The sequence below is a fragment of the Mobula birostris genome, chromosome 2, assembly GCF_030028105.1.
Source record: "Mobula birostris isolate sMobBir1 chromosome 2, sMobBir1.hap1, whole genome shotgun sequence".
NCBI classification, from domain to species: domain Eukaryota; kingdom Metazoa; phylum Chordata; class Chondrichthyes; order Myliobatiformes; family Myliobatidae; genus Mobula; species Mobula birostris.
Window position 1 is genome coordinate 234,064,368 of NC_092371.1, and position 25,681 is coordinate 234,090,048.

General features: G+C 40.9%; 1 protein-coding gene across 2 annotated transcripts in view; it reads right to left on the bottom strand.

Annotated features, from left to right (window-relative positions):
* lama4 (laminin, alpha 4) overlaps window positions 1–19,038 on the bottom strand; it is a 187,887-nt gene extending 168,849 nt beyond the window's left edge. For both annotated transcript variants that reach the window (XM_072251613.1, XM_072251612.1), the window contains exon 1: window positions 18,391–19,038. In XM_072251613.1, the coding sequence (XP_072107714.1) occupies window positions 18,391–18,570 (180 nt within the window). In that variant the 5' untranslated portion in view covers window positions 18,571–19,038. The remainder of the gene's footprint in view (window positions 1–18,390) is intronic.
* Window positions 19,039–25,681: the final 6,643 nt, after the last annotated feature.

Sequence of the window (25,681 nt, forward strand, 5' to 3'; positions counted from 1 at the left end):
GCATTCATATCTAGAGGAATAGAGTATAGGAGCAGGGATGTGATGTTGAGGCTCTATAGGGCACTGGTGAGACCTCACTTGGAGTACTGTGAGCAGTTTTGGTCTCCTTATTTAAGAAAGGATGTGCTGACGTTGGAGATGGGGGAGTCTAGTACGAAAGGGCATGACTTAAGGATTGAAGGGCGCCCATTCAGAACAGAAATGCGAAGAAATTTTTTTAGCCAGAGGGTGGTGAATCTATGGAATTTGTTGCCACGGGTGGTAGTGGAGGCCAAGTCATTGGGTGTATTTAAGGCAGAGATTGATAGGTGTCTGAGTAGCCAGGGCCTCAAAGGTTATGGTGAGAAGACGGGGGAGTGGGACTAAATGGGAGAATGGATCAGCTCATGATAAAATGGCGGAGCAGACTCAATGGGCCAAATGGCCAACTTCTGCTCCTTTGTCTTATGGTCCTATGGTCTTATATACTGTACATGTTGAAAAAGATCAAAGAAGATATTGGTTATCTGATCAATCAGGAGTCAATTTCTCGCAGTTCTGTTTCTGGATTCTAGCTTAGTTTAAATATGACACCATAGGTGGCTCAGAAATGGTAGGCCAGAGGAATTCCCTGTGCTGTACTTTTCTCTGTTTCCATGAAATCATCATCCTTCTCTTCATTATGTCAAATTAACAGCTCATCATGGCATTTTGAAGAGTCGTCATCATCATCATTTTGTGTTGTGTTGTATGATGTGGGCATTCATGGTCTTCCATTTGTTGTTAACCTGAGAAGTTCTAATAAACTCTTGCCTGCCCATCCTTTGATGTAACATATGGATGTCATGTGCTGCTGACAGCGACTTTCGCTTCCATCAGTTTTTTTTCCATCACTGCAAGATGTTTGCGCTTCTTTTTCCTCAGTACATGTCCCAAAGACTCCAGCTGCCTTTTCCCAATTGATATCAGCTCTCTTCTTATTTCAGCTTTTTGCAACACTTCCTCATATCCTGGGGTGGTGCAGTAGTGTAGCAATCAGCGTAATGCTATAACAGCGATAGACTGGGAGAATGGGCAATGATGTGGCAGATGTAATATAGAGTAGGGAAGTGTATTTCATGCACTTTGGTAGGAAGAATAAAGGTGTAGACTATTTCTAAACAAGGCAAAAATTCAAAGGGACTTAGGAGTTCTTGTGCGAGATTCCCTAAAGGTTAACTTGCAGGTTGAGTTGATGGTGAGGAAGGTAAATGCAATGTTAGCAGTCATTTCGGGAAAACTAGAATATAAGAGCAAGGATGTAATGCTGAAGCTTTATAAGGTATTGGTCAGACTGCACTTGCAGTATTCTGAGCAGTTTTAGTCCCCTTTTCTAAGAAAATATGAGTTGGCATTGGAGAGAGTTCATAGGAAGTTGATGAAAATGATTTTGGGAATGAAAGGCTTAATGTATGAGAAGAGTATGAGGCTCCGGGCCTGTACTTGCTGGAGTTTAGAAGAATGAGAGGGCCTATCAAGTATTGAAAGGGTTAGACTGAGTGGATGTGGAGGAGCTGTTTCTTATACTGGGGGAGCCTAGACCTAGGAAGCATAGCCTCAGAACTGAGCCACGTCTATTGAGAGCGGAGATAAAGTGGGAATTATTTAGCCAGAGCATGGTGAATTGCCACTGACAACTTTGGAGACCAAATAGTTGGGTATATTTAAAGTGGAGGTTAATAGGTTATTGAGTAGTTGGTTAATGGGAGAAGACAGAATGGGGTAAAGAGGGATAATAAATTAGCCATGATGGAATGGTGGTCATATCTGATGGGCTGAATGGCCTAATTCTGTTCCTATGTCTTATCTCCAGAAGTAGGAGATTAAATGACGTCATTGGTATAATATCCACTTTAGAAGCTCTGACTACATAGAACATAGAATAATACAACACAGTACAGGCCCTTCGGCCCACAATGTTGTGCCAACCCTCAAACCCTGCCTCCCATATAACCCCCCACCTTAAATTCCTCCATATAACTGTCTAGTAGTCTCTTAAACTTCACTAGTGTATCTGCCTCCACCACTGACTCAGGCAGTGCATTCCATGCACCAACCACTCTCTGAGTAAAAAATCTTCCTCTAATATCCCCCTTGAACTTCCCACCCCTTACCTTAAAGCCATGTCCTCTTGTATTGAGCAGTGGTGTCCTGGGAACCTAACCTTTGACCTAATTGTGCAATTTTATATTACTGACCAGAAGTGGAGGGTAGGAAGGTAAATTTATAGTCCGCTTCTTCCCATTAAAATATAATGCAACAATCTTAAAGTTTACCTTTAAGGATGCTATAAATTCTCTGGGAGGCAAATCAGTTGAAATTCTTCTATTGCTTTTTTTTAAAAGTGGCATTCATTTCCATTGCTGTCTCAAATCTGTCTTAAACTATGTGGTAACAAAGGTTATCACAAAGTTAATGCAAATTAAACCTGGAGTTTCCAAATGATTGAATAGGCTATTTGTATATAATGTAAGCCATTGACTAATCAACTAGTGAACAGAAACACAAGAGATTCTGCAAATGCTGGAAACTTTGAGCAAAATAACACAAAATGCTGGAGGAGCTCAACAAGTCAAGGAGTTCTGGGCCGAGACCCTTCAGCAGGACTGAAAAGGAAGAGGACAGAAGCAAGAATAAGAAGGTGTGGGATGGTGGGGGTGTAGACAGGAGTACAAACTGGCAGGTGACGGGTGGGACCAAGTGAGAAGGAAGGTGGGTGGGTGAGGAACAGAGGAGATGGTGTGAGAAGCTGAGACCATAAGACAAAGGAGCAGAAGTCGGCCATTTGGCCTATTGAGTCTGCTCCGCCATTTTATCATGAGCTGATCCATTCTCCCATTTGGTCCCACTCCCCCGCCTACTCACCATAACCTTTGAGATGGGGTTGTTGAAAGAGGTAAAGAACTAATGAGGAAGGAGTCTGCTCTAGGAGAGGATAGTGAACCATGAAATAAAGGGAGGGATGTGTGTTACTGGAGGGAGGTGATGGTTAGGTCATGTGGTGGGGGAAAGATCAGAAGCTGTTGGGTAAAATTCTGTTTATTTCTATTTACTTCTAAGCATAGGAAGTCAGATATTATGAACAATAAATTCTCTCCTGAATTAAAAAGTAAAGGTTTTTGTTTGGATTTCAACAGTTTCCTTCTATGTCTATTGCAATTCTACTTGGCTGCATCAGGTTTCAGGCTATGGTCTCCTTTGTTATTAGAATATGAGGGAGGTGATCACTGTCACAAAGGAAAACAAATTTCAAGACATAGGTGAGTGATGGTAAGCTTGATTCTGATATGGATCTCTATTGTTGATTGAAAGTGGGAAGGGGGCAAAGTAGGGGGATCATGTTTGGGAAAAGGGGAAGGGAGAAGGGAGGAAGAGGGAGGCACCAGAGAGACATTCTGTAATGGCCAATAATCCAATTATTTGGAATGAAATGACTTTGCCAGGTGTCTCAGGGCTGGGTGTGTCTGCACCCTTGCCACTCCCTGCCCCTGGCACTCCTTCTCTGCCACCTGTCCCACACCCCTCCTGTGGCACTCCAGCCTCACCATTCCCAACATCCTTTGCTCCCACCAGATTTACAAACTCACTCTCTGCTCTGTGGTGACAAATAGAGTACTGTGCAAAAGTCTTAGGCACACAAGCTACTGTATATATGTTCCCTAAGACTTCTGCGCAGTAGTGTAATTATTCCTTGCATCATCATTTTCAATTGTTTTTCTATATTTGCAAATTCAATGTGAGGTTACATTCTAAGAATCAGTCTACACATCAAAGGCAGGGGTGATTCATGAGATATTGAAATGGGTATTATCTTAGTAGTGGTTATGATTTGCTTCCTACATGACACTGTTGGTTTAAGTTATCAGTATTCATGAATTAGATGTTGCAAAGCTGTACTATGAACTAACATATTTATTGTTTGCTTTTCCATAGGTGCTATCTGACCTTCTAAGTGTTTCCAGCACTTAATCATAATGAACATATCTGACAGCAGTGTAAAATATATGTTCTTATGGGAAAGTGCATATAAAATTCCCAACACGTTACTTCCAGCAACTACTCTTTCTAATGTAAAACATATGCTAACGATTGAATCTCCAGAAAGAAAGTACAATTTTTACAGTATCTGCTGTTAGATGTTGCCTGTTTAGCATGCTGAAAGATACAGAAAAAGAGCTGAATTCTATGTGCAGTTTTGTTTCAAATGTTTCAGATGAATTTGTGGACTTGGTATATGGAAAACTGTAGTAAAAAGTGCAACTCCTAATTTGTGTAAATATTAACTAATACTCACACCATGGAGCTTCACTTGTTAGATCAAACAATGAGATATTTTGATTGGTAACTTACATTCAGTGACCATTTTATTAGCTACCTCCTGTACCTAATAAAGTGGACACTGGGTGTATGTTCACGGTCTTGTTGCGGAGGGTTTAAACTAACTTGGCAAGGGGATGGGAAACGGCGTGATAGGGCTGTTGGTTTACAAGCAAAGGCAGTGTGTAGTGTGACTGACAGGAAGAACAGGCAGATGATAGGGCAAAATTGCAGTCAGTGGGATGAGTTGCAGTGTAAAAGGGTGATCAAATTTAAAAAAGTTGACGGATACAGGACTGAAGGTATTATATTTGAATGCATGCAGTATATGGCATAAAGTAACACAGTTACGGATTGACACGTTAATGTTGTGAGCATCACTGAATCATGGCTGGAAGAAGATTATAGTTGGAAGCAGAACATCCAAAGATACACATTGTATTGGAAGGACAAGCAAGTACACAGAGAGAGTGGTATGGCTCTATTGGTAAAAAAAAATAAAAATTAAAAATTAGAAAGAGGTGACATAGCATCAGAAGATGTGGAATCTTTGTGGATACAGTAAAGAAACTGCAGGAGTAAAAAGACCCTGATGGGAGTTATATTCAGTAGCCAGGATGTGGGCTACAAATTACAATGGGAGATAGAAAAGGCATGTCAAAAGGGCAATATTATAATAGTCATGGGGGATTTCAATATGCAGATACATTGGGAAAATCAGGTTGGTGCTGGATCCCAAGAGAAGAATTTGTAGAGTGCCTACAAGATGGCTTTTTAGAGCAGGTAATCAGCAATTCTGGATTGGGTGTTGTGTAAGGAACTGGATTTGATTAGGGAGCTAAGGTAAAGGAACCCTTAGGAGCCAGTGATCATAATACAACTGTTGCAAGGACGTGGCTGTGGACAGACCCAAGAGCAGGACACAGGCAGGGAGACAGGGTCGTGAGGTGTTAGCGTAGTCGCAAACGTGGAACAGGTATTCAGGAGAATCTTTACACAGGGAGAAAGTTTACGTAGATCATCCAGGGAATGGTGCGGAGCTTAGAACTGACAGTCCTAAAGAATCAGGAAACAAGGTTTACACACACTAGAATAGACCAACGAACTGGCGAAGCATGACAGTGATGCCAGAGTTCAGAGCATGTATCAAGCTTCAAATTCCTTGGTGTCCACATTTCCAAGGACCTCACCTGGTTCCTGAACTCCTTCATCCTGATCAAAAAGGCGCAATAGCGCCTTTATTTCCTGTGGAGCATCAAGAAAGCTCACCTCTGTCCCAGGATACTGAGGGACCTTTACCGCTGTACCATTGAGAGCATACTCACCAACTGCATCTCAGTGTGGTATGGCAATTGTCTCATATCAGACCACAAAGTACTCCAGCATGTGGTGAAAACTGCCCAGCGGATTATTGGCACCCAATTGCTCACCATTCAGAGCATCTACCATAAATGCTGCCTGGGCAGGGCGAAAAGCATTATCAAGGGTGCATCTCACCCTAACCATGGACTTTTTACTCTCCTCCCATCCGGTAGGTGCTACAGAAGCCTCCGCTCCCACACCAGCAGGCACAGGAAGAGCTTCTTCCTGAGGCTGTGACCCTGCTGAACCTCACATCACAGTGCTAGGCAGTATTGCCCCCATATTGTACTGTCTCAGTACTTTTATATTTGTGTGCTGTAGCACTTACTTTTTATTCGCAGTTATTTTGTAAATAACACTATTGTTTGCATTTCTGGTCAGATGCTAAATGCATTTCATTGGCTTTGTATCTGTACTCTGCACAATGACAATAAAGTTGAGCCTAATCTAATCTGATCTAATCCTCAATTTGCAGATAGAAAGCAGGTGTGTTGTAATTAATGAAAACTAGGAATGATTGGAAATCAGAAGAGGGGATTAAGACCTAATTAAAGAGATAATAGCAAGATGGTAAATGAACTAAATAAGTATTTTGCATCATTCTTCACTGTGGGAGACACTAGCACCAAAGGGACAGAAGTCAATGCTGTTGCAATTTCTAGGGGCGTTGCTTGGGAAACTGAGAGGTCTGAACGTAGATAAGTGACCTATACCTAATGGAGTGCACGCCAGGTTTCTGGAAGAGGTATCTGAAAAGATTGTGTAGACGTTAGTGATAATCCTTCAAGAGTCACTAGATTCTGGAATGGTTCCTGAGGATTGAAAAATTGCAAATGTCACTCTACTCCTCAAGACGGGAGGGAGGCAGAAGAAAGGAAACGTTAGGCTAGTTTCCTGAGAAGATATTGGAATCAATTGCTAAGGATGTGGTTTTGGGTTTCTTCCTCACTTTACTCTTTATTGTAACTTACAGTAATTTTTTATGTCTTTCACTGTGCCACTGCCACAAGACAGCAAATTTCATGAGATATCTGAGTGATAATAAACATGATTCTAATTCTGAATCATGTTTCTCCAATCCCTTAAGAATAAAAAAATCGTTTTCAAGGTGCAAAAGATTCATTTATTTCAAATCACAGCAGCTTGAAAATAGCAATATCATTGGAGACAGTCCAGGTAAATCAAATCTCTTCAAAACAGTAACTGATCATGGTTGTGGCTTTTAAATTCAATTATCTTCATGGTATGAGTAATTTCTACAAAACTGTATTCATTACATCCCTATAAGAAAACCATAGCAGGGTTTCTATCTGAATGGTTGCATGCCTTGTGGTTATGGTGTTCCTAAAATGACATTCACTAAATTATTCTTGAACACGAGTCCAACAATCACATATGGCCAAATCAGGATGGTGTGCAACTGCGGAGCTGCGTTCCAGCCAAGTGCATATTGATTGATTCCTAAGGCTATTAAAAATATTTCGGCTGCTTGTGCTAAACCACTTTTGTCTCTCCCTCGGCACACAGCTTAATTTTGAACTGGGGTTCAGAATGAGAAACAGTTTTGTTTTGTCACTGTCTCATATGACATGAAGTTTGTTAGCTTTGCAGCAACAGAATTTTAATACATTGCTTGTGGGGGAGGAGGGTAGGATGCCAAGTGACGAACAAAATTAGCTATAAACTAAACAGAAAAAAAAATAATAGAACATACAACATAAAACATTGCAGCACAGTACAGGCCCTTCAGCCCATAATGCTGTACCAACCTTTTAACCTACTTTAAGATCAATTTAACCCTTCCTTCCTAAATAGCCTTCCATTTTTCTGCAGCTGCATCACTGCCTGGTTCAGAAATAGCACCATCTCAGATCGCAAGACCCTGCAGCGGATAGTGAGGTCAGCTGAGAAAATCATCGGGGTCTCTCTTCCTGCCATTACAGTCATTTACACCACACGCTGCATCCGTAAAGCAAACAGCATTATGAAGGACCCCACGCACCCCTCATACAAACTCTTCTCCCTCCTGCCATCTGGCAAAAGGCACCGAAGTATTTGGGCTCTCACGATCAGACTGTGTAACAGTTTCTTCCCCCAGGTCATCAGACTCCTCAATACCCAGAGTCTGGTTTGACACCAACCTACTATACCCTCTACTGTGCATATTGTCCTGTTTATTATTTATTGTAATGCCTGCACTGTTTTGTGCACTTTATGCCGTCCTGGCTAGGTCTGTAGTCTAGTGTAGTTTTTGTGTTGTTTTACGTAGTTTAGTTTAGTTTTTGTATTGTTCATGTAGCACCATGGTCCTGGAAAACATTGTCTCGTTTTTACTGTGTACTGTACCAGCAATGATGGTCGAAATGACAATAAAAGTGACTTGACTTGACTATCTAAAGGTTTCTTAAATTCCTCTAATGTATCTGCCTCAACTACCACCTCGGGCAGGTCATTTCCTGCATCCAGCATTCTCTGTGTAAATAACTTACCTCTGTTAGCCCCCCTGCACTTTCCTCTAATCACCTTAAAATCAGAGCCCCTTGTATTAGCCATTTCCACACTGAGAGAAAGTCTCCTGCTATCCACTTGATCTATGCTTCTCATCATCTTGATCAAAGTTCAAAGTAAATTTATTATCTAAGTACATATATGTCACCATATATAACCCTGAGATTTGTTTTCTTGCAGGCATACTCAATAAATCCATTAAATAATAACCATAATGGAATCCATGAAAGACCAGACTATCCTGGGCGTTCAAGACCCTGATGGTTGAGGGGTGCTAACTGTTCCTGAACCTGATGTTGTGAGTCCTGAGGCTCCTGTACCTTCTTCCTGATGGCAGCAGCGAGAAGGGAGTATGTCCTGGGTGGTGGGGGTCCCTGATGTTGGATGCCGCTTTCCTGTGACAGCATTTCATGTTAATGTACTCAATGGTCGGGGTGGCTTTATCCGTGATAGACTGGGTCATATCCGCTAATTTTTTCATGATTTTCTATTCAAAGGCATTGGTGTTTCCATACCAGACTGTGACGCAGCCAGTCAATATACTCTCCACTACACATCTATAGAAGTTTGTCATGGTTTTGGGATCTCATGCCCAATGTTCAAAAACTCGTAAGGAAGGAGAGATGCTGCTATGCTTTGTTCATAATTGCACTTATGTGCTGGGACCAGAACAGGTCCTCTAAGTAATGGCACCAAGAGATTTAAACTCGCTGATCCTCCAATGAGGACTGACTCGTAGCTGTCTGGTTTCCTTCTCCTGAAGTCAATAATCAGCTCTTTGGTCTTGCTGACATTGAGTAAAAGGTTGTTGTTATGGCAGCAGTCAGCCAGATTTTCAATCACGCTCCTGACTTATCAGCGTCTTTGATTTGATCTACCATGGTGATGTCGTCAGAAAATCTGAAAATGGCATTGGAGCAATGCTTAGCCATGCAGCCATGAGGGTAAAATGAGTGGAGCAGGTTGCTAAGCAAACAGCCTTGGTGCACTAGTGCTGATGGAGATTGCGGAGGAGATGCTGTTGCCAATCTGAACTGACTGGGGTTTGCAAGTGAGGGAATCAAGGATCCAATTGCACAAGAAGGTATTTTGGCCGAGGTTTGTGAGGTTATTGATTAGTTTTGAGAGGACAATGGTATTGAATGCCAAGCTATAGTCAGGAAAAAAACATCCTGATGTTTCAGAGTTGTATGAAGAGCCAATGAGATGGTATCTGCTGTGGACCTGTTGCTCCAGTAGGCAAATTGGAGCAGATCTAAGTCACTTCTCAGGCAGGAGTTGATATGTACACCTCTATCCTCCTTCACTCCAAAGAGAAAAGCCCTAGTTCACTCAAACTATCCTCATAAGCCGCACTCTCTAGTCCAGGCATCATCCTGATCACTCTTCTCTACACCATCTCTAAAGCCTCCACATCCTCCCTGTATTGAGGTGATGTGAACTGAGCACTATTTTATTTTCACCATTTCAGATTCACACCTTGCTGGTCCTATTTAAGACCATGAATAATAGAAGTGACTTAAGGATTGAAGGGCGCCCACTCAGAACAGAAATGTGAAGAAATTTTTTTAGTCAGAGGGTGGTGAATCTATGGAATTTGTTGCCACGGGCAGCAGTGGAGGCCAAGTCATTGGGTGTAGTTAAGGCAGAGATTGATAGGTATCTGAGTAGCCAGGGCATCAAAGGTTATGTGAGAAGGCGGGGGAGTGGGACTAAATGGGAGAATGGATCAGCTCATGATAAAATGACGGAGCAGACTCGATGGGCCGACTGGCTGACTTCTGCTCCTTTGTCTTATGGTCTTATGGTCTCAGTGTAATAGTACTAGCAATAAAACCAAATTTTGGAAGTCAAGTATAACGTGCAACCAAAAATATATCTGGCAACCAGTAATACCTTGCTTTCTCAGAGAAAATATCTCTTATATCTCTTAATAAAATATTATCCTAATGGCCTAAGTGTGTTTTTAGTAATGAGTTGTCCTTAGCAGCACAAAGTGCTTCATCTGCAAGCGTTGCTTCAGACCGTAACATCAAAACATCAATCTGTAGTTCTCCCTTTCACTGAGGAAATGGTAACACCTCTCTGTCCCTTGTTAATGAGAGAGATAGAGAGAGATAGAGAGAGTGAGAGAGAGAGAGAGCCTGTGACATGTCAAATTATCGGGTGAACAATAGTTTTGTTGGTCTGCAGATGATGGTCCTTTTGGGTATAGCTTTTGCTTGCTTGGTGGGTGGAGGGCGCTAGGGGTACTGATGCTTCCTGCTGGAGCAAGTGGGAGAGGGAGAAAGGAAAGGGTTGATGCTTTGCTGCTGCTGGTTCGTGTGAGGGGGAGGGGACTTTGGGGTTCTAATATTTATTTAGTCATTCATTTTTTGGGGTTTTCTTCTGTTTCCTGAATGTCTGTGAAGAGTAAGAATTTCAGGTTGTGTACTGTATATGTTCTCTGATACTGTAACATAATGAATTCTTTGCATTACTTTGTCAATAGTTCTCAAAGAAGTTACCCAGAATCAAAGACTTAAGCAATAAGGTGAGAGTAGGTTAGGTAAGATTTTTCCTCTGGCGTGTAAGAGACTGAATGGTGGCCTTACAGAGTTTATAAAATCTTGAGCTGCGTAGATAAGGTCAATGGTCACCAGAGTAGGGGAGTCTAAAACTAGGTGGCATGGATTAAAGATGAGAGGGGAAAGATTTGAAAGGGATCTGAGTGGAAAACTTTTCACACGGAGGGTGGCAAGTACCTGAAATGAGCTGCCAGAGGATGTGATCGAGGTGAGTTCAATTACTGTACATCTAAAAGCCATGTAGACAGGTACATGGATAGGAAAGGTTTGAGGAAATATGGGAAAATGTAAGGAAATAGAACTAGTTCATGTAGACAGAATGGACAAGCTGAGCCTAAGGACCTTTCTCAGTGCCACATAACACCATGACTCCTTTTATCATACTAAATCTCCACACATTCTTGATTTTATCTATGGACTTCAGCTTTCTGGACATTAAATATTGCAAATATTGGGCCACCTTATTACAGACCAACATAATTCCATGCAGCAGCATAAGGGAGGTTGACGTCTTTCTGTGAATTGGTTCCATGGTTTTCTTTGTTTGCTGCTGTCTGTGGGGAAGATGAATCTCGGGGTTGTATACCGCATACATATTTCCATAATAAATATACTTTGAATCTTTGAATCACCTGCAATCAAATTATTGCTTTTTCTCCCATTGCATACAACCTTGACCCATCTAAGAGTGGAGAGTGAAACATCTGGCTGAAAAATGTAATATCTCAAAATAAGATTGTTATGTTGCAGCCATTGCACAAAATAATGTTGTCTTTGCAAAATCAAATTAAAAATTCCCATAAATTTTCTTTTCAATATCCACAAACTAAACACACAGAACTTACTTAAGGTAGATGGTGAGATTCTACTGCCTGCTTTAGCTCTATTATAACCTAATATGTTCCTTCCCTATATGACCCCCATTAGCATCATCAACGATTGTTTCCAACCAAGTTAGAGTGAAAAGTTCGAAGACATGGATACTCTCAGAACAGTGGATAGTGACGTGAATCAGAACTCAATCAGCAATGTCTAGGTTTCTCAGATGAATAAGATGCATTTTAATTCTAATGTGATTTTGGTATCATAGAAAAATAATAGGTGCAGGAGTAGGCCATTCAGCCCTTCGAGCCTGCACCACCATTCAATATGATCATGGCTGAACATCCAACTCAGAACCCGGTACCTGCCTTCTCTCCATACCCCCTGATCCCTTTATCCTATTGAGTGATCTCCTTGGAAAGTGACAAAAGTAATCAAATTAGCTTCGAATAGAATCGTGATAGAGGTCAATCAAGAATAAGTCAGTGCACCATCTTTTTTCTTAAATCTCTTCTTTTTTATCCTGCATGTCTAAATAGGGGGTCACAAAAAGGAAAATAAATCTAATTTGAACAAACTTAGAGACTTTTTGAGTTACCATATTCAACATATCATAGATTATCTTATGTCCTCTGTCTGTCCAGATCGCAGTGATTAATTAAGCTTCTACTTATGTTATATGAATGCATAATGTAATAACAAATAATTCCATATAAAGGTCATGTCTTAACACCAAAGTCCAAGTTACAGCCCACAAAATCCTGCTGCTTTCCTCTGAAATTGCTATTGTAGCACTTCCTGATGTGAGCTTGACACATCATCTCAAATAATAGATTTTTTGTGCATATCTAACACTAACATCTAGTCAGACAGCTTGCTTACTTGCAACGTAAGAGATCTTTAAATCTCAAGAGTACACCATTACTTCTTCTGAGGTGTCTAGAGGTTGTAAAAGTATTATAAAATACAAGAACTTTGTTTCTGCCTTATCAGTTTACTTTAGAGTTCTAAATATGCATTGTTTTAGATTAATTGAAAAGTTCATGGTCTTTAAACTCTAACATCCATGTTATTTTGCAAATTAATTTTATATACAAAATGTAGAAGAGAGGCGAAAGTAAATTTTAGACTACTAGAAAAGAATGCTGGAGAGGTAATAATAGGGGACAACGAAATGGCAGGTGAAGTATTTTGCATCAGACTTCACTGTGGAAGACATGAGCAGTAGGGTGGAAGTTCCAGGTGTCAGGGGGCATGAAGTGTGCGAAGTTACCAGAACTAGACAGAAGGATCTTGGGAAATTGAAAGGTCTGAAAGTAGATAAGTCACCTGGACCAGATGGTGTACACCCCAGAGTTCTAAAAGACAGTTCTGAAGAGATTGAGGAGGCATTAGTAATGATCTTTCAAGAATCACTAGATTCTGGAATGGTTCTGGAAGACTGAAAAATGCAAATGTCACTCCATTCTTCAAGAGGGGAGAAAGGCAGGAGAAAGGAAACTATAGGCCAGTTAGTCTAACCTCAATGGTTGGGAAGATGTTGGAGTCGATTATTAAGGATGAGGTCTCAGGGTACTTGGAGGTGCATGATAAAATAGGCCTTAGTCAGCATAGCTTCCTCAAGAGAAAATCTTGCCTGACAAATCTGTTGCAATTCTTTGAAATAACAAGCAGTACAGACAAAGGAAGTATTATGTACTTGGATTTTCAGAAGGTCTTTGACAAAGTGCCACACATGAAGTTGCTTAACAAGCTACTAGCCCATGGCTGATTGGCAGGAGAGAGTGGGAATAAAGGGAGTATTTTCTTGTTGGCTGCTGATGAGTAGTGGCGTTCCACAGGGGTCTGTGTTGTGACCAATCCTTTTTGCTTTATATATCAATGATTTGGATGATGGAATTGATGGTTTTGTTGCAAAGTTTGCAGACAATATGAAGATAGGTGGAGGGCTATGTAGTTTTGAAGTAGAGAAGCTACAGAAGGGTTTGGACAGATTAGGAGAATGGGCAAAGAAATGGCAGATGGAATACAGCGTTAGGAGGTGTATGGTCATGCACTTTTGTAGAAGAATTGAAAGTGCTGACTATTTTCTAGATGGAGTCTATGGTGAGAAAGGCAAACTTAATGGTAGCATTCATTTTAAGAGAACTAGAATATAAAAGCAAGGATGAAACATTGAGACTTTATAAAGCACTGGTGAGGCCACACTTGGGGTATTGTGAGCAGGTTTGAGCCACTTTTCTTAGAAAGCATGTGCTGGAACTGGAGAGGGTTCAAAGGAGGTTCATGAAAATGATTCCAAGATTGAATGCCTTGTCATATGAAGTGTTTGATGGCTTTGGGCCTGTGTTCACTAGAATTTAGAAGAATGAAACGTGACCTCATTGAATCCTATTGAATGGTGAAATGCCCTGATAAAGTGGATGTGGAGAGGATGCTTCTAATGGTGGGAGAGTCTAAGATCAGGGGACGCAGCCTCAGAATTTTGAATGGAGATGAGGAGGACTTTCTTTACCCACAGGATGCTGAATCTATAGAGTTCTGTGCCATAGGCAACTTGTATTTATGTATGTTTAAGGCACTTCACATGAAGATAGATTCTTCATTGGTCAGGGCATGAAGGGATATGGGGAAAAGGCAGGAGATTGGATCAGCCATGATGAAATGGCAGAGCAGACGCGATGAGCCAGATGTCCTAATTCTGCTCCTATATATTATGGTCTTATTTTTAAAAGGAACAAATCATATCAGGTCCATAGGGCAATTCAAATTGTGTACATTGAATCGGAATCAAGTTTAATATCACTGACATGTCAAGAAATTTGTTGCTTTGAGTGTAAGGTAGTGTTCATGGTTTCATTATCCATTCAAAAATCTGATGGCACTGTGGAAGAAACGATTCCTAAAACATTTAATGCATGCTTTCAGGCTCCTGTACCTCTTTCCTGGTGGTAGAAATGAGAAGAGGGCATGTCTCGGGTGATAGGAGTCTTTAATGATGGATGCTGCCTTTCTGAGTCATCGCCTTTTGAAGATGTTCTCTATGCTGTGGAGGCATGATGGAGCTGGCTGAGTTTGCAACCCAATTCGTGACGGTAAAGTGATGGTGGATGTTAAAGAATTTTGGATAAATTAAAATACGCTTTGTTTTTTAGCAATCTAACATCGCTTCTCAGCAAAACGGCCACCAAGTTGAAGATTTCCAGCAAAAATGAAAGTTCCAAATGGTTTGGAAAGTCTCACCGGTGATTGTCATTCTGTGCTCCATGGGAGATTTCTCATGAAGCTTTGTGACAAAGCACAAACCACAAACTGAATACAAACCCAAAACCTCAACACTCATCCTGGGACATGTCCTTAATGAGACTGCAAACAATGAACGGAAATGAGTGAGTGAGGTAAGAAAATATTTTGCCAGCAGTACTTTACATTAATTATGTTTTCTTCAATGTTCTTAATTAGGGTTTAAAATATTTACCTAAATAAAACAGTGTTTTCATTGATTTAATAGCTTTTGAATGTTTCTAAATAATAGGTGTTCTCAGAGGCACTGAACATTCTTGACAGCTTGGATACCTGGCTAAGAACAATGGAGTGACTTAGCTAGCTGTCAAAGCTGTTTCACATGTTTCCTGGTCTCCACTTCCTGGTGGTACCCATTACTTTACCATTTGGGATTGGGTGGTGTTGGACAGCAAGTCAACATCAGAAGGCAGCTCAAGGTAAGCTTATGTTATTGGAATTGCAATTGGATCTACACGGTATATTTCCCATCTGTTTACTACCATGTGCATTTCAATGTAAATAAATATTACATGAATTTTAGAATGTAATTAAATATGAAGGAATGAATTATGAATTATGTCCAAAATTAAAAAAAAGGAAAGTATAATCATGAGAAAGTCTGCAGATGCTAGAAGTTTAAAGCAGCACACACAAAATTCTGGAGGAACTTAGCAGGTCAGGCAGCAGCCTTGCAAATTAATGAACATTCAACATTTTGGGCTGAGATCCTGCTTCAGGACTGGAAAGGAAGGTCGAAGACACAAGAATAAAAAGGTGGGGGACAGGAAGGAGGATAACAAGAAGGTGATAGGTTCAGCCAGTGAGTAGGAAAGATAGTAAAGGAAAAATATGCTTCATATTCTTTCTTGCTATGTAATAACAAAGATGTGAATGTTTACCAGGACAAGAAATAAAAACAATGCTCAAATTTGTTTAGTTGGAGTACTCCACAATTATTTGATAGGAATAATTGCCAAATGACCATAAAATGTAAGAGCAGAATTAGACCATTAGGCCCATTGAGTCTGCCGCAAAATACTATTTCTACCGTGTTGAAAAATTAGCCTCAACAAACCACCTGTGAAATGACAAATATTATCTGATTTTATAAAGAGTCTGAAGAAAATTGGATATATTGGAAAATCAGCACGTTTTACAATAAGCAATTGACAATGTGGCCGTGGCAACACTGATTGGTTGCAGATTGTCAGCATAGAACAATCCAAACATAATTTGTTAAGTTCTCCATTTCGTAAGCAAAATAGTTAATCTAATTGAAGATACCGTATATGTTATTTGGGTGATAAGTGCTTTTCTTCTAATTCCAGGACACACTTGATATGGGGGTTTGGTACGGAGCCACCATTATATTGCCTCAATTGTTTGTGTTTCCTTTCTTAAACAGAGCTTAGCCCTGCTTGAATAAATTGGGCCTTAAAAGCAGCTACTCTCATCACTAAAGTAAGCACTCAACTCCTATGGTTATGGCTTATGCCTGAAATTTGTCTATTTACTGCTACAGGAGTATTTGGTTACTTTAAACTTTGTGTTATCAGAAAATACATATTAGTTTCACAACTGGAATTTGAATTGCACAGAAATGCTTTCACTGAAGTAGATTTTTCAGTCCCAACCCAAGGCAAATACTTACACTTCACTTTTAAAGCATAGATTTTGATTTCTCATCAACTTTATCAATGTTATCATTTCTTGTTTCATTGGAGAATCGCTGCAACTCTGACTTTCAATTAACTAATTGAGGGTCAGACATCGAAAGTACTTGGAAGAATTCAGGTCACTTGCCTCAGTGGAATATATAGCAGCTGAAGATTGACTTTGTGCTCATGCTCAGAGATTTAACTTCAGTGATTGTGGTCTCTGTGTCATGTTAAAAACATTTTTTGTGACCCTGAAAGTATGTAGCACATTCCGCAGATGTCTGTAGCTCAGATAGTTTGCTAATCATTTTCTCACAAGAAACAGTGATATGTTTTTCTCCAGACTAGTGAAAAACTCCCATCAGACTGATATTTTATCACACCTCCCACAGATCATTATTCCTCTCTAATGCCACCCCCTTTCCATATGTCTGTCTGAACTGCAAAACAAGAGAAGAGTTCCTGATTTTAACATCATTTGACAAATCAAGAAATCAAAATGCTTAATGCCTCCATCTTACATTCGGTTAGAAATTACTATTTTCTTTACGGGAAATCAAGTGAATCCAGGCACCTATGAAGGAGGAGTACATCTATACTTCCACCAAGTTACTCCCGAGTGGAAAAGCTCCGTCATGTTTTCCATCTTCAAAGAATTCCAGAGCAGTACATCTTTGTAGTTATCCTTTGATACAAGTTTTGATATTTTTGGAATGATTCTTTTTCTTTCCTTATCTGATTGAATAATGATTCTTCATAAACATGAGAAAGCCCTGCAGATGCTGGATATCCAAAGCAACACACACACACAGAGCTGGAGGAGCTCAGCAGGTCAGGCAAAATCTAAGGAAAAGAATAAACAGTCGACGTTTTGTGCCAAGACCATCCTTCGGGATTTCTTGAGTCTTGAAGAAAGGTGTCAGCCTGAAATGTCGACTGTTTATTCTTTTCCATAGGTGCTGCCTTAATTGCTGGGTTCCTCCAACATTTTGTGTACTTTTCTTCAATTTTTTCCTTCTTGATTTGATCTTTTATACTCTTCTGTCATCTTTTCCTATATATTTGGTTATTTTTTTTGTATCTCTGCTTTCCATTTGATGCTTTAATATGGTGTTCATTGAATTATTTATTATGAATGGGATTTCTAATTCATCCTTATCCTTAACATGTAGTTCAACAGGTCCAAGCTGTCCCTGAAACCACGTGCATACGTCATTAATCTTACAGATAAACTGAAGTGATTTGATATAGAGGTAAGGAATGTGGCACAGTGGGAGAGGCAGGAGGGAGAACAGGCAATGGAAAGGTCAGCAATAGTTCCCTTTTACTAGCACATTAAAGAAGAAAGTAACTGAGAACAACTGCAGAAACTTATAAAACTTATAAAAATAACGTGACTATATTTAAATTATAGTGTTGCATGTAGCTGGAATTCAAAACAGAGTTTTCCTGATTATCTCTTTTTCTTAGCTATCTGATAGACATCTTTGTTTGACCATTTTAACCAGTGATAATATTCACCTGAAAAGAACATTATTATTAACACGAGCTTTATGTAAGAGCTGATAAAATCACTTAGGTTAAATAAGTAGTGCTAAAATGGCAATAAAAAAGTAAATGATGTAGTATTCATGGGCTCAATGTCCATTCAGAAATCAGATGGCAAAGGAGAAAAAATATTTTTATTAGTCTATTTTAAATCGTGATATTTACCTGAAAAGAACATTAATAGTAACAAGATCTTTATGTAAGATCTGATAGAAATATTTTGTTAGTCCATTTCAACAGTGATAATATTAACCAGTAAGGAACATCAATATTAACTGGATCTTTATGTGAAATTAGTTGTTTACCTTCCGAGACTGATTCTCTATATCCCCCGAATGTTGATCTTTAAAGGTGATAGATATCTCAGTGGGATCTTCTTCAGTGCTAGCAAAATGACCACTGCTTTCCCCACAGCTAATGGCTGGGTAAAGCAATCCAAAGACAGTTAGGTAGAAAACACGCTTCCAAAGTGAAATCCAAGCCATTTCCCCCTCTTCTCCTGACAGTCTTTTCTTCAGGTTATTGTCAGACTCTCTCTGGAGTCTGCTTGCTCTTCCTGTCTTGTAGCTGTGGATGATTTTTCCTACCTCCTGCTTTCAATTGCCAGATGTACCACTTTGAGGCAGGTCTTTTAACGATAGCCCTGAAAAATGCTTTCACTTCCTTTCCCAGCTTTTGCTCTGATTTTCCCCTAGAGGCTCCTCTTAAACAACATACAGCTGGGCAGTACTTAAAACGAACTCTGTCAGACGAGATTTGTATTGCAGGAAAACGCAGCAGTTCCCATTCACCTTATCTCAATTTCATCAGGATACAGACTGAGCCTATATTCAGCTTCAGTTTTTTCATACGTTCAGCTCTCTCCCATATTCCATCAGCTGTCTTGCAGTTTATTTCACAAATCCAGACAGTCCGCACTCCACAGCAGCTTCCTGCCTGTATGCCTTCAGGCTTTGGCAGATTAATCTAAAACTTACAGTAGGCTTGGACTTGGAAATGGTCACAAGTGTACGAAAGAAGGGGAAATGACCAACAGAATGCAGAACATTATTTATAATGCAGTTTTCAAGTTTAAAGTTGTTCAGTCAAGCAGCAACACTATGAAATTAGACTTCACGCAGCAATAAATTGATAGAAAAAAGTTCCTCTCGATAAATACACAGAGTATTTTGTGAAACCTGTGAACAGGAGCCTTAGTGTGTGCAGCATACTGCTCAGAAGAGTATATACTGTATGTCAATCCGTTCCATGAGTCCTCTCAATTTCAACTAACTTGCCTATATTCTGCAAAGCAGTAACAGATAGAGTGAAATGGAAACTTAAACAAAATCTGGAGAGCTGTTTACATTTATGGAAGACTGAGTTTCTTTTATGTATTTATTTGTTTTTCTATTTGTACTTCCACAGTTTGCCTTGTTTGTACAGTGGCTGTTTGTCTTTGCATGTAGCTTTTCTTTGTTCTACTGTAAATGCCTACAAAGAAATGGATCTCAGGGAAATGTATGGTGACATATACAAACTTGTATAATAAATTTATTTTGAACTTCAAACTTTGAAGGTTTAAGCATAGCTGGAGATAATTTTAAAGTGTCCAAAAGGGCACACAAGAGAACTGCTGTAAAGAACAACATCATGCTACCACAACTAAATTCCATCACACAGGAGGTTAAGAAGCCAAATAATTATATATACAATTTGTGTCAAGAAAGTTCAAAGTTCAAGGTAACTTTATTATCAAAGTACATATATGTCAACATACACCACTCTGGAATTCATTTTCTTGCAGGCATTCACAGTAGAACAAAGAAATAAAGTAAAATCAATGAAAAACTACACACAAATGAAGACTGACAAGTAACCAATGTACAAAAGAGGACAAACTATACAAATACGGAAAAAAAACCAAATAATACTGAGAACATGAGTTGTAAAGTCCTGGAAAGTGAAACCATAACATGTGTTCAGTGCTCAGCTTAGTGCTGACGCCGGTGAAGGTATCCTCCAGCATCTTCACTATTGTGCTTCTGAAAGAGAAAGCTAAGCAGAGTCCAGAACTGGAAAGGAAAGGGGCCAAAGGCAGATCAAGAAGATGGGAGTGGAGATAAGGTGAGGAGTATAAGCTGGCAGGTGAGAGCAGATGATGGATATCCCTGTTGACTATTCTTGCCTTTCCAAATGAGCGTATACCTTATCCCTCAGCATCGCAACCAAAATCTTACCTTCTACAGATGTTAAACTTACTGGTCTATCATTCCAAGGTTTTCCTTAAATAAAAGCACAACATTAGCCAGCCTCCAGTCTACTGGCACCTCACCAATAGCATTTATCTTAGCCAGGCTCCGTTTAGCTTCTCATAGTGAAATTCGATAGAGGTACCTGATTAGGCCTCAGAGACTTATCTGCTTTCATATGTTTTGAGATGTTGTGTACCTCCTCTGCTTTAACATGGGTTATCCTCAATACATTTCCAATATCGATGATGTTGGCGGGAGGAGAGAAAAGCAACGCCGTGCGTGCGCAACCCTCCAGTGAAAAATGATATCGTATCCGTTAAATAGGGGCCGTGGACAATTCTGATTTGATGGAGATGGACGTGAAAGCACAGAGGAACATCTGGAAAAATTTCTGAAATGCTTCTTCGCTGCTGTCATTACTGCGCAGTCGGGAATCTTTCAGAGGGTAGGCCTCAAATTCCCCGGCTTTGCCTGCTGTTGGCGACCGAGATGGCGGTTGAATCGTTCGGATAGAGATGGCGATCAGTACTCGGTGTCGGAGAGCTGATCAGAGCTCGAAGTTTTCGGATTATTCAGAGTTGGACCGTGGTCGAGTATGGCAGGGAGAGTTTTTCTTCCTTCTTCCGTCTGCGTGAGATGTGGGACATTTGAGAGACTTTGAACTTTTACTGTGCTTATGGAATTCTTCATCAAGTTATGGTATTGTTGCACCGTTGTAACTATATGTTATAATTATGTGGTTTTGTTAGTTTTTTCAGTCTTGGTCTGTCCTGTGTTTTGTGATATCACACCGGAGGAATATTGTATCATTTCTTAATGCATGCATTACTAAATGACAATAAAAGAGGACTGTGTGTCTTTATAATCTAATATCTTTGCTGAGTCCTCAAACCATTTCCACAGTAAATACCAGGAGGAACTCTTCCATCTCCTGCAGCTCCACAGATAGAATGGGGTCTTTGGTCTTTGAAGGGCTCCATTCTCTCCCTGGTTAAATCATTTTCTTTCAACATACTGAAAAAAAGTATCAATGGATTCACCTTAATCTTCCCTGCCAGAGCCATCTCATGCCCCCTTTTGCACTCGATGTATTTATTAATACATCCTCAATCCTCAAACTCTTCAACAGATTCAGCTATATGTATCTGAGCTATGCCTCCTTCTTTGTCCTGACTCGAGCCTTAATATCTCTCGTCTTCCAGCATCCCTACTGTTTGCAGCCTTGCTCTTCACTCTAATGGGAACACACAGATCTTGAATTCTTGATCCTAACTACTAAAATCCTACCTCTTTCCACAACATCTCTTTGTCTGCAAGCAACCTACACCCATCAGACTTTGCTAGGTCATGTCTATACTATCAAAGTTTGCTGAGCCCCATCTTCGATGGTGGAGTGGGCATACATCTCTACCAAAGGAGGTGTAAGGTGCTCCTTCCATCCACTAGTCTGCAGGTCACCCTTGGCAAGGTGTAGCACCTGCTTAGTTCCCCCCCTCCTCCTGATCAGGGTCACGTGAAGCCATAGGAGCAGATGGTGGGTGGTCATTTAAGCAGCTGATGCATATCACAAGTCCGTGTAATCCAGCCACTGACACCAGGCAGACAATCTCTGAAGAACATTGATAATGACTGGGATCACTCATCTTGTAAAGATACTGCCCAGAAGAAGGCAGTGGCAAACCACTTCTGTAGAAAGACTTGCCAAGAGCAAACAAGGCCGTGGAAAGACCATGATCGCCCATGTCATACAACCAGGCACATAACAAATGAACAACCTGGAACTTTAACTTGGGGACCAGTTCTGTCCTTTTCCATAACTATTTGGAAAGGTGGTCCCTGGCCCCAAAGTGCTCCCCCTTTAGTACCTCCCTCACCTGCTCTGCCCTATTACCCTGGAACAGATCAAGCTTGGTCCTCTCCCGAGTAGGGCCCTCTAATTATTACCTGAGGAGACACTTAACAAAATCTACACCATCTAAGCCCTGAGCACTAGCAAAGTTCCAGTCCGTGTTAGAAAAGCTAAAATCCTCTCTAATGACAAACTTGTTATTCAGGCAGGAGCACGTCATTGAATCTTTCTACTTTTCCATCTGGAAATCTCTTCACAAAAACCGGGCTGGGGAATAAAGTGTCATCTCTTGGAGTCTAATGCTGGGCATATGATTGATGTGGCCAGTTCAGTCAAGCTGAATAAGGGTCACATGGGCCTCAGTGCAAACGATGTTGATCTGAGAGAGAATGTTAACAGTATTCCACAATATACACAGCTGATGTGGTTACAGAGAGATGCAAGTTACAAGCAACAAATTAACCATAAGACTATAAGATATAGGAGCAGAATTAGGCTATTTGGCCCATCGAGTCTGCTCTGCCATTTCATCATGACTGACCTATTTCTCTCTCAGCCCCAATCTCCTGCCTTCTCCCCGTAACCCTTCACGTCCTGACTAATGAAGAATCTGTCAACCTTTGCCTTTATATATTCCCAATGACTTGGCCTCCACAGCTGTCTGTGACAATGAATTCCACAGGTTCACCACTCGAGAGCTTGTGAAGTGAAGAGCAAAGGGTTTGAGGGTTGGCACAACATTGTGGGCCGAAGGACCTGTACTGTGCTGTACTATTCTATGTTCTATAACCTTGGCTTAACATTCTTCAAAATTTGCTATAAAATTTCCCAAAATAAGACCCTTTCATGAATCATGCTGGAAAGTACCTGGAAAGCTTGAGTATTTATGACCAGACTTACTTATTGACCCTTTAGCCTCTGCCCAATGCTCTTGCAGTCCCACCATGGCTTCAGTGATGACTAACAGAAAGCTCAAGAAACCTGTGTGAACTGAGATGAAGCTTCAAGTTTCTGTTCATGTCATTTTTAAAGAGCAGTTAACATACTGGGAATGTCAACCTGCCTCTGCTGAGGGAAACTGCTGAATGCCTTCTGATGCTTTGGTTAATAGTGAAATACACAGATAAACATTCAGTTTCCGACGTCCTCAGTATTCAAGATTGGTTAATGTAATTTCCAGTACACAAGTGTAAAGGAGAATGGAGTCATTGTTACTCCAGATTTAATGCAGTACAAAAAAAGACACAATAAGATAAAGAACATACAATAATAATATCACAATAAATAAGACAAGATAGATCGATTGTACGTCCATAAAGTGACACTAGGCACAGGAGTATTTGTACACTGGCAAGAACTGATGAAGTAGTGGTGGTGGGGGTGTGGTGAATTGGGTTAGTGGGTAGAGATGTTGATCAGCATTACTGCTTGAGGAAAGCAACTGGTTTTGGTTGTCCTGGCGTCCATGACTTTTGGAACTGCATAGTAATTACCTGGGCTTGCAACAGTTTTACAATTTCCTCAAAGCCATTCTGTTTTACATTTTTTTATTTATTTAGTGATACAGTGTGGAAGCAGCCCTTCGAGCTACAATGCTTAGCAACCCACCTATTTAACACCAGCCTAATCACAGGATAATTTACAATGACCAATTAACCTATTAACCAGAACACCTTCAGACTGTGAGAGGAAATCAGAGCAACTGGAGGAAACCCATGCGTTCCTGAGGAGGATGAACAAACTCCTTTCAAGTGGTGTTGGAAATGAACTCTGAACTCTGACTCCCTGACCTGTAATAGTCTAAGGTTAACTGTTGCACTACTTGTTTTGTTACTCTGTGCAGAGTTTGGGATCTGAAAGGGAGAAAAAATGTTAAAAAAGCTCCTACTTAGAAAGTGATCCAAAAATATATTCTTGGAAGAAAAGTGAAGTTCTGGTGAAAGGCCTTTGACCTGAATGTTAACTCTGTTTTCCTTTCCATAGATGAATATTGCCTGACTTCCTGAGTATCTCCAGCACTGTCTGTGTCAATTTGGAAAGTGAGATAAGTCATTTGGAAAGTGAAACAGCCCATCCCAAAGCATTTCAGATTATATTCGGTGATTTCAACCAGTCCTGTTTGACAAAAATTCTGCCCAATTATGACCAATGTATAATCTGTAGCGTGTGGGCATGTGGCCAAGTGGTTAAGGCATTGGACTAGCGACCTGAAGGTCGTGAGTTCGAGCCCCAGCCGAGGCAACGTGTTGTGTCCTTGAGCAAGGCACTTAATCACACATTGCTCTGCCATGGCACTGGTGCCAAGCTGTGTGGGTCCTAACACTCTTCCCTTGGACAACATTGGTGTCATGGAGAGGGGAGACCTGCAGCACGGGCAACTGCTGGTCTTCCATACAACCTTGCCCAGGCCTGCGCCCTGGAGAGTGAAGACTTTCCAGACGCAGATCCATGGTCTCGCAAGACTAACCTATGCCTTTACTATAATCTGTAGCACCAGAGGTCCCAACACACTAAACCACTGCTACACTATGATAGGAAATGCCTCTCATTCCTTGCCTGGACCGCATTTTGGTAAATGAGACCATTTGGCTGTACCCCTACTACCTGCATACAGACTCGAGCCTAAAAAGCAAGGCTCCAGAGATCAACACAAATTAGAGGTGGTCGGGGGAGGCAGAGGAGTGGTGACAGGATTGCCTTGAGTCAGTGGGCAGAGGCATGTTCAAGCATTCATCAGAGGATGTGAGTGACTATACTAGTGCTGTAAGAGACTTTATTAAAACAGCTGTGGATGAGTGTGTCCCTATAAAATCATTCAGAACCTTCCCCAATCAGAAGCCCTGGATCAACCATGAAATCTGTAATTTGCTGAGGGACAGATATGGGGCATTCAAGTCTGGAGATCAACAATGCTACAAGAGGTGCAGGTATGATCACCATTAAGCCATCTCACGGGTGAATTGGAGATTCTGGACTAGCCTGGAATCAACGAGAGGTGCTCGACAGCTGTGGCAGAGTCTGATGCCATAACCTCCTACAAAGTTAAGTCAAGCAACATGGGGGACAGCAGAGCTGCACTTCCAGATGAGCTCAATGCCTCCTATGCTCAATTTGACCACCAGAACATTGAGGAATCATCATGCACCCACACATCTCTCGATGATCCTTTGGTCTCAGTACCAGTGCGGGCTGCCTCCAAGAGGATAGATCCAAGGAAAACATACAGTCCCGACAGAGTCCCTGACCGAGTACTGAAGACCCGTGCTGACCAGCTGGCAGGTGCGTTCATGGATATCTTCAACCTCTCGCTTCAGCTGTGTCTGATATCCACCTGCTTCAAACATGCTTCAATCGTACTGGTGCCCAAGAAGAGTGTGGTAACCTCTCTAACTGACTATCACCCAGTGGCACTTACATCGACAGTGATGAAGTGTTTTGAGAGGCTGGTGGTGAAGCACCAGTCAGCTCCTGGCTGAGTGGCAACTTGGATCCACCCCAGTTTGCCTGTTGGAG